Raw genomic sequence first — 8698 nt, 5'->3', positions numbered from 1 at the left:
ACTGGGAAACCATCAAGGCTTTTTGGTCAGGCAGGGAAAAAAAAAAAAAAAAGAGGTTGGAAGGAAGAGGAGGAGGAGGAGGGAAGAGCCAGGGGAGGAAGACAGAGAAGTGGGATGTGAAAGGGAGAAAAGGGGCAAACCAGAGGAGAGGCAGGGAGGGGCGGCGGGGATGCACTGAACATTTAGGAAGCAAGATGTCTAGCAGGCCGGGCCTTGAAAGAACAGTGACTGTTTCGCAACTGAAAGTCGCTACTCGAGCCTTGCCAACTGGGGAGACTATGCCCATGATATCCGCGGCCTCGGAGCCCAGACCCTCCGGGCCCTCGCGCCCCAACCCCCACCAGCCTCGGGCCGGGCTAGGGCGTGGACGGGGCTTCCCGTCCCTCACGCGGGTCCGCCCCATGCCGGGCGGGGCCTGGGGCCCGCCCCCTCCGCCCCCTCCGCCCGTGGCCGGAGAGCCCCAGGCCCGAGCCACGCGGTCTCCCGGGCCCGGGCCGGGGCTCGATGGCGACGTGGAGGCGGGACGGCCGACTGACAGGCGGCCAAAGGCTGCTGTGTGCTGGGCTGGCGGGGGCGCTCAGCCTCAGCCTCACCGCGCCCCTGGAGGTCGCCACCGTGCTGGCCCAGGTTGGCGTCGTGCGAGGCCACGCCCGGGGGCCGTGGGCCACGGGGCACCGCGTGTGGCGGGCAGAGGGGCCCCGGGCCTTGTGGAAGGGGAACGCGGTGGCGTGCCTGCGCCTCTTCCCCTGCAGCGTCGTGCAGCTCGCCGCCTACCGCAAGTAAGAGCCGGGCGGGGCCTGGGAACCCGGAGTCCGGACGGGGGTGGGGGGGCGGAGAGCCGCGGCCCGACGCCGCCCTGCTGCCTGGACTCGGGGCCCTGGAATAGGGACGGCGCCCTTGTCGATCCCATGTGGGCCCCTCGGGGCAGTGGGCCACCTCTGTGGTCCCCAGCGTGCAGTCCCAATGTTTTTCACGTTCTCTTGGGGTTACCGCCCTGCAAGATGCAGTTTTGTGGTCCGCAGCCCTGGTCCAAGAGGCTTTCCGGATTGGACCAGGCGAAGAGGTGGAATGCAGCAAAGGGTTTGGAGGAAAGGAATAAAAAGCTCTCTAGAGAGATGAGTCCTAACCATTTCCACCGTCCTCCAATTTGGAAACTTCTGCTTTGGCTGGCGTAGGAGGAGAGAGACCCTTTTAAGGTGTTTTTGTCTGTGTGGTCCAAGCCCCGAGAAGAAAGTGCTTGGTGTGAGGAAAGGACCCAATCCATCGATACGAAAAGACCGCAGATTTCTGCCCACACATCTCCCCAACTTAAATGAAGCTTGACTTCAGGCTCCAACAGAGGCTGCAGCTTCCCCGCCCCAAGCTGAGAACGGCCCCCTCAGCCTACTGCTTCACCCCACTGGCCTCATTTTTTCGGCCTTTTCCACCTTTTGCCACATCAACAGCTCCTCCTTAGGAAAAGATCTTAAGGTGTAAATGCAGCCTTAAAGCTTCCACCGAGCTCAGAGGTACCTGCATTTGAACTGGAAACCGAGCGTAAAAGAATGAATTGGTAGTGATGGCATTTCAGGAAGCAGAGATGTTTCTGTATTGGGGGCATGGTCCCTGTGTTCCTCATTCAGTGGGCACAGTGGCATCTTTGACATCGCCTTGGCTCTGAATTAGACAAACAGCCCACAATTGGGAGAGTCGGTCTTGACCACATGGTTTAGCCTTGGCGGCTAGTAGTCAAAGGATTTTGCGTTGACACTGTCACTCACTTGGGAGGCCAGAGCTGGAAGGCTCACCTGGCAGCTGACAAGCCCAATGGAATGATCCTTATCACCTAGGCCTCTAGGCCAGCACTCATTTTGCCTCTGCCTGGAAATAGAGTTCCCTTCTCTTCCTCTGCAGAGGGACTCGTGGGTAGGATCATGACATTTAGTTAAGGCCCTTTTTCCTCCCCACCCCTGCTTGCCCTCATCAACATTTGGCCTGCAGTCTGTAAACAGTTCTCCTCTGAGTCTTAATGACTCAGTTTCTCCCCCATTTCACCCTCTTCTCTACAAAGTAGTGTGGAAATCTTCCTTTGGATGGGATAAAATATGTCCAGAGCAGTGGGGGGCAGAACTTCAAAGGCTGGTTTAAGTATTGTGGCTCTTCTGCTAACCACCTAGTATATGTACATCATTAGATTTTTACAGCTCATGCCTCCTGCCCTGTAAGGTCCATAGGACAGGAAGCATTGTGCCTGTTTTACAGATGCAGAATTTGGGCTCAGAATGATCACACCTCTTATCAGTGACAGAGCTGAGCTCCAATACCTGGCCTTCTGACTCCAAATCTCATAGTCTTTCTGTTATATCTTGCTGCCTCCCTGCATCCATTTGACACTAATTTAGTTAGGCTACATTAAGTCCCCACTGTGTGCACGATGCTGAGAACAATACCAGGATGGAAGGGGCATGGTCCCTGTGCCCCAGGAGCTTACAGAGTAATAAAAGAGTAAGACTAATATGTCCATGACCATAACACACAAGGTAGCATGTGATTGTCATGAGTAATGTGCTCTAGAAATGTACCCTTCTGATAAGCGATGAGGAGGAGAAAATATGAAGACTTCATAGAGGAGAAAAAAAATTCAGTTTGGCATTGGGAGAATGAGTAGGAGTCTGCTGGGCAGAGATGGGGAGAAAGATACTGCAGTTGATGTCAGCAAAGGCACAGAGGTGGGAAGGCAAGCAGCACAACAGGAAATCCAACCAGAAAAGCAGGTTGGAATGAGATATTAGGGGGTTGGATTAAGGAATTTGGACTTGACTTGGTATCCAAGGGTAGCCATGGGAGGTTTTTGTGGGGGGTGGGGGGAGGCGTGTTGTGATTAAAGCAATTCAATGGAAATGATCATCACATCGTGGCAAAGATGACTAGAGAGGAGGAAGAGTGGAGACAGCAGGGCCAGTTAGGAACCTGTTGCACTAGTCCACATAGCAGCTGAGGGCACCGGCAATAGGTGACCATGGGAGCAGACAGGAAGAGATGTGTGGGAGAACGAGAACAGAGACTTACATGGGCTAGGTTTGCTAGGAATTTTTTTTTCCCCTACAGGATTATTTTCTTTCTGAAAACTAAAAGGAAGTATTTTGTTGAATGGCAAGGCACAGTTGGAAAGCAAAGTGGTTGATTAATCACGATGCCGTCCTTCCTGCATCAACATGATACTCTTGATTCATCATTATACTGATTCATTTCTACTCTTTTCTGACCATGAATTTGCAAAACAGTTGGCTGGGGGCCTGTGATCATGGGTTTGAACAAAACATAAACATCCAGAATGTTCAAGGAATGGGGTGGTTAAGTGACTTGTCCACAAACACGATTAATGGAAGAGCTGGAACTTGAAGCCAAGTCTTCTGGCTCCTTAGTTCAGGTCTCTGTCTACCATCGCACAGCAGAAATATCTGCTTAGTTGGATTTACGATCAAGAGTCCACTCAGTAGTCTATTGGGAGCTAGGTTATTATAATGGGTGGCTTTCAGATGTATCAAATAGAAGACCCCCTCCTCCCCCGTAACTTCACAACCGCTTGTCTATCTTGTCTAATAAACATTAGTTTGGGTCCCTGCAACTCTGAAATTGTTCGTAACCAACACTATTTCTTTATTGAATAAGCACTTCATGAGCTTATGTTTGGCTGCATTGGCTGCTAACCTGTTAGGTTGAAGTATTGGCAGTTCTCATTACACATATCCAGGCTGTGTGTTTTATCTGTGCTGGCTGAAAGGAAGGGGTTGCTGCAGTTCACCAGTGTATGCAGTCTCACTGGAAAAAGCTTCTGTGCATGTATGTGTGGGGGTGGGAGGAAGAACAGAAAAGGGAACAATGCCGTCCTACCTAGCCAATCAAGAGTTTAAGATGCATGGACCAGGATGACGTCACTGGCGGATTATCGGGGTTGCCTGCCCTGACTCTGAGATTCTAGGGGGAACAATTGGTAGGCCTTATCTCTGTATCAAATGGGAGAAGTCTGAGAAAAAAAGGACTTCCTATGGTTCTTCTTTTTAATTGTGTATATTTGATATTGAGACTCTATAAAAGAAACTGATATAAAATACGGCTCCTCTTCCTAGTTCATCAAGTCGTTCAGTGAATTAAGGGCCTGTTTCCTCTCCGCTTGCCCCTACCAGTCATTTCCTTATCAGAAGTGTTGAACTCCCTTAGGCTCTATGCTGAGGACTAACACAGGGTCTGATACATTGTAGATCTTCAATAAATGGGTAGTGAATTAACTATGCCCTAGAAGTGACCAAGTGGGATGGGGAATAAGAGTGGGACAAGAAGAATGAATGGTGTTTCTTTGGGCATTTCAAACTCCACCTTCTAGGTGGTTCCAGCTTGCTGCAGACCGCCCCTCCAGTCAAAAATTTCTTTTTTATTTTTTTTTTGGAAGAAGTATCGCTCTGCCGCCCAAGTTGGAGTGCAGTGGCGCAATCTCGGCTCACTGCAACCTCTGCCTCCCAGGTTCAAGCGATTCTCCTGCCTCAGCCTCCCGAGTAGCTGGGATTACAGGTGCGCACCACCATGCCTGGGTAATTTTTGTATTTTTAGTAGAGACGGGATTTCACTATTTTGGCCAGGCTGCTCTCGAACTCCTGACCTCGTGATCCACCTGCCTTGGCCTCTGAAAGTGCTGGGATTACAGGCGTGAGCCACCGCGCCCAGCCCCAGTCAAAAATTTCTACTTCCTCTGTTTCCCCTGTCCTTCCTGAGGTCCCCCTCCAACTTGACCAGGGTATAGAAGAGGGAGGAACGAGGAAGTGGGCAGGCAGGCAGTACAACTGAGGCAGATGGTCTATTGATGAATGCCACCTGTTTGAGAAAACCCTCTGTCAAACTGGGTTTTTCCTCTGCTCTCATACCACAACAACCCTCAACACAGAAGACGACTTCTGTGACCAAATGTATATGGGGTTTTCCCCACACTCTGATAAATGGGCACCAACTAGGTGTCCTCTGATTCAGTTCTGACACTGTCTACCCAGACAATGTCGGACACCACAGGTTAAGGGCTTGGTCCCCAAGAATGGCCCCCAACCAGACACTAGTCACAAGTCCAACCTCCAGAACTTTTTTTTTTTTTTTTAAGACTGAGTCTCACTCCGTGACCCGGACTGGAGTACAGTGCATGATCTTGGCTCACTGCAACCTCTGCCTCCCAGATTCAAACTATTTTCCTACCTCAGCCTCCTGAGTAGCTGGGATTACAGGTGCCCGCCACCATCCCTGGCTAATTTTTGTAATTTTTTTAGTAGAGATGGGGTTTCGCCATGTTGGCCAGGGTTGTCTCAAACCCCTGACCTCAAGTGATCTGCCCGCCTCGGCCTCCCAAAGTGCTGGGATTACTGGCGTGAGCTGCCATGCCAAGCCAGGCCTCCAGAACTTCTGACCAACCAGCTTCAAGTTGGCTTTCCCACGACCCCCTCTTTGGGTTCGATTAATTTGCTAGTGTGGCTCACAGAACTCAGGGAAATAGTTAATGTTTATCAGTTAACTATAGAGGATACCACAAAGGATACAGAGAAGAGATGCGCAGGGTGAGGTAAGGGGCAAGGGGCATGGAGCTTCCATGCCCTCCCTGGGCACACCACCCTTCAGGAACCTCCACGTATTCAGCCATCCAGAAGCTTCCTAAACCCTGCCCTCCTGGGTTTTTATGGTAGCTTTGTTACAGAGGCATGATTGACAACCATGTAGAAATGTGATTGGATGAAAAGCACATGATCTAAACCCAGCAAGGCCTGTCTGTTCAGACTTTTCTTGGCCTCTGTGCAGCATTCCTTTCTATAGGGCAGAGGTGTCCAATCTTTTGGCTTCCCTGGGTCACACTGGAAGAAGAAGAATTGTCTTGGGCCACACATGAAATACACTAACGATAGCTGATGAGCTAAAACAAAAACAAAAAAAAAAATCGCAAAAAAATCTCATAATGTTTTAAGAAAGTTTACCAATTGGTATTGGGCCACATTCAAAGCCATCCTGGGCCACATGCAGCCTGTGGGCTGTGGGTTGGAAAAGTTTACTCTAGGGTATGGGGCAGGACCCTCTCTGGAATGAGGATCTTTTAACCCACAATCAGATCAGAGTCCTACCTTGGGCAGGTAAAAGGAGGGCAGGAGAAGGTCAAAGAGAGAAAGATTCTGTTTCCTGAGACATAAAGTGCCCCAACATTATAACAAGGACTACGGAAGTTAGGAGCCAGGAACCATGGGTGAAAACCAATGTATGTATCATAGCACCACATCACCTTTACTTCCCTGTATGTTTAAAAGCAACTGATTAACTCAAATGACTATTTCAGTTAATGCGACTAAGATAGGTTGACAAAATGAAGTCAAGACTTGTACAGCTTGAAGGAGATGTTTTTAATCAGTGAGTGTTTACTTGAAAGCAAAAGAGCTGGCCTAGAACCACTTAAATGGTTTCACCTGAATGCCCACTGTATTTCTCATGCAGCAGCCCCTGGCCTACAGGCAACTGAAAGAACAGGAAATGTACCTCTTCACTGGAGGTTTGAAGGCTAAGTAACTGGATGCTCTCATTTTAAAAAGATAGGGATGTGACCAAATGTGTGTGGGGTTTTCCCCACACTCTGATAAATGGACACCAACTAGGTGTCCTCTGATTCAGTTCTGACACTGTCTGCCCAGACAATGTCAGATACCACAGGTTAAGGGCTTGGTCTCATTTTAAAAAGATAGGCCAGGCACAGTGGCTCACACCTGTAATCCCGGCGCTTTGAGAGGCTGAGGTGGGCAGATCACTTGAGCCTAGGAGTTTGAGACCAGGCTAGCCAATATGGCAAAACCCTATCTCTACAAAAAAAAAAAAAAAAAAAAAAAAATTAGCCAGGCATGGTGGCACACATCTGTAGTTCCAGCTACTCAGGAGGCTGAGGTGGGAGGATCTCTTGAGCCTGGGAGGTGGACATTGCAGTGAGCCCAGATCGTGCCACTGTACTCCTGCCTGGGCAACAGAGTGAGACCCTGTCTCAAAAAAAAAAAATTTTTTTTTCTACCAGAGAGTGGGGCTAGGGAGAGAGGGAGAAGGATAGGGAGAGTTTGGAATCAAAGGTAAGTGAACAGAGCTGGGCTAGAATAAAAGTATTTTATCTCTTTTTTTTTTTTTTTCAGACGAGTCTTGCTCTGTTGCCCAGGCTGGAGTGCAGTGGTGCAATCTCAGCTCACTGCAACCTGCACCTCCCTGGTTCAAACAATTCCCCTGCCTCAGCCTCCCAAGTAGCTGGGATTACAGGCACATGCCATCATGCCTGGCTAATTTTTTTGTATTTTTTAGTAGAGATGGGGTTTCACCATGTCGGCCAGACTGGTCTCGAACTCCTGACCTCAGGCGATCCACCTGCCTCGGCCTCCCAAAGTGCCCAGTTCCGGGCCGGGTACGGTGGCTCATGCCTGTAATCCCAGCACTTTGGGAGGCCGAGCGGGGGTGGATCACCTGAGGTCAGGAGTTCGAGACCAGTCTGGCCAACATGGTGAAACTCCATCTCTACTAATACTACAAAAATTAGCTGGGCATGGTGATGTGTGCCTGTTGTCCCAGCTACTTGTGAGGCTGAGGCATGAGAATTGGTTGAACCTGGGGAGCAGAAGTTGCAGTGAGCTGAGATCATGCCACTGCACTCCAGCCTGGGCGACATAGTAAGACTCTGCCTCAAAAAAAAAAAAAAAAAGAAAAGAAAGAAAGAAAAAACAACAGAATTACTGAGATGCTCAAAGTTATCATTTCAAGAAATTTTGTTCCTTTTAAGTTTCAGCTGAACTAAAAGACTGCATTCCAGTTGGTGTTTACCAGGTACTTCTGTGCATTTACACCCTATAGGCAAGCCAGGGTCGACAATTATATAGCTAAAAGTAGAAAATGCTTTAAGTGGGAAGGACTTGGGATAGATGTAAATAAGAAAGTTAGGCATCTCTTATAGCCAACTAGCGTCATATAAATATAGAAAAATGTAAATGTGTTATTCATGAATACTTATATAGTACTATAGTAACTTCTCACTTTGTAAAGTTCTTTGAAATGCTGGAAAATATTTCAGGAACTAGTGGAGAGAACTCTAGCACAATCCATAGCTGATTCCTCTGGACTTTCCCCCTATTTTCTCCCAGGTTTGTTGTGATGTTCACAGATGACCTGGGCCACATTTCCCAGTGGAGCTCCATCATGGCTGGGAGTCTCGCAGGCATGGTTTCCACCATTGTAACATATCCTACAGACCTCATCAAAACCCGGTTGATCGTGCAGAACATGCTGGAACCATCGTACAGGGGGCTCCTCCATGCTTTTTCTACTATTTACCAACAGGAAGGGTTCCTTGCCCTTTATCGAGGGGTTTCCCTCACTGTTGTAGGTAAGATGGACCTTTTCACCTTGTCCAAGAAAAGCCTATGTCCTCTGAAATTACAAATGTATTGTATACCTTTGTGAGCCACTAAATCAGTTTTACTGAGGTCAAGGTTATATGGGTTCAACCTACATAGAGCCAATTAGCTTCATTCTATTCCATAGCCATACGCTTCACTCCTAAACTTTGGCCAGTTACATCCCTGGGAGGGGAGTAGAACGGAAAGTGGAGGTGACTCAGCAAACCGGTAAGAATGCAATTCTACCCACTCTCCATCTGACTGCAGAAGGAGTCTTCAGT

The 8698-nt window shown here is 48.9% G+C and overlaps 1 protein-coding gene across 1 annotated transcript in view; it reads left to right on the top strand.

Moving 5' to 3' along the window:
- Positions 1-427: 427 nt before the first annotated feature.
- The window catches only part of SLC25A43 (solute carrier family 25 member 43), a 48908-nt gene continuing 40637 nt past the window's right edge, over positions 428-8698 (top strand). Inside the window, exons 1-2 of the mRNA XM_008019417.3 lie at positions 428-779; positions 8163-8404. Coding sequence (XP_008017608.1) covers positions 505-779; positions 8163-8404 — 517 coding nt within the window. The 5' untranslated portion in view covers positions 428-504. The remainder of the gene's footprint in view (positions 780-8162; positions 8405-8698) is intronic.

This window comes from Chlorocebus sabaeus, chromosome X (assembly GCF_047675955.1).
Source record: "Chlorocebus sabaeus isolate Y175 chromosome X, mChlSab1.0.hap1, whole genome shotgun sequence".
In the NCBI taxonomy this organism is placed as follows: Eukaryota; Metazoa; Chordata; class Mammalia; order Primates; family Cercopithecidae; genus Chlorocebus; species Chlorocebus sabaeus.
The sequence above is the reverse complement of the archived record's forward strand: the minus strand, read 5'-3'. Positions and strand labels throughout refer to the sequence as shown.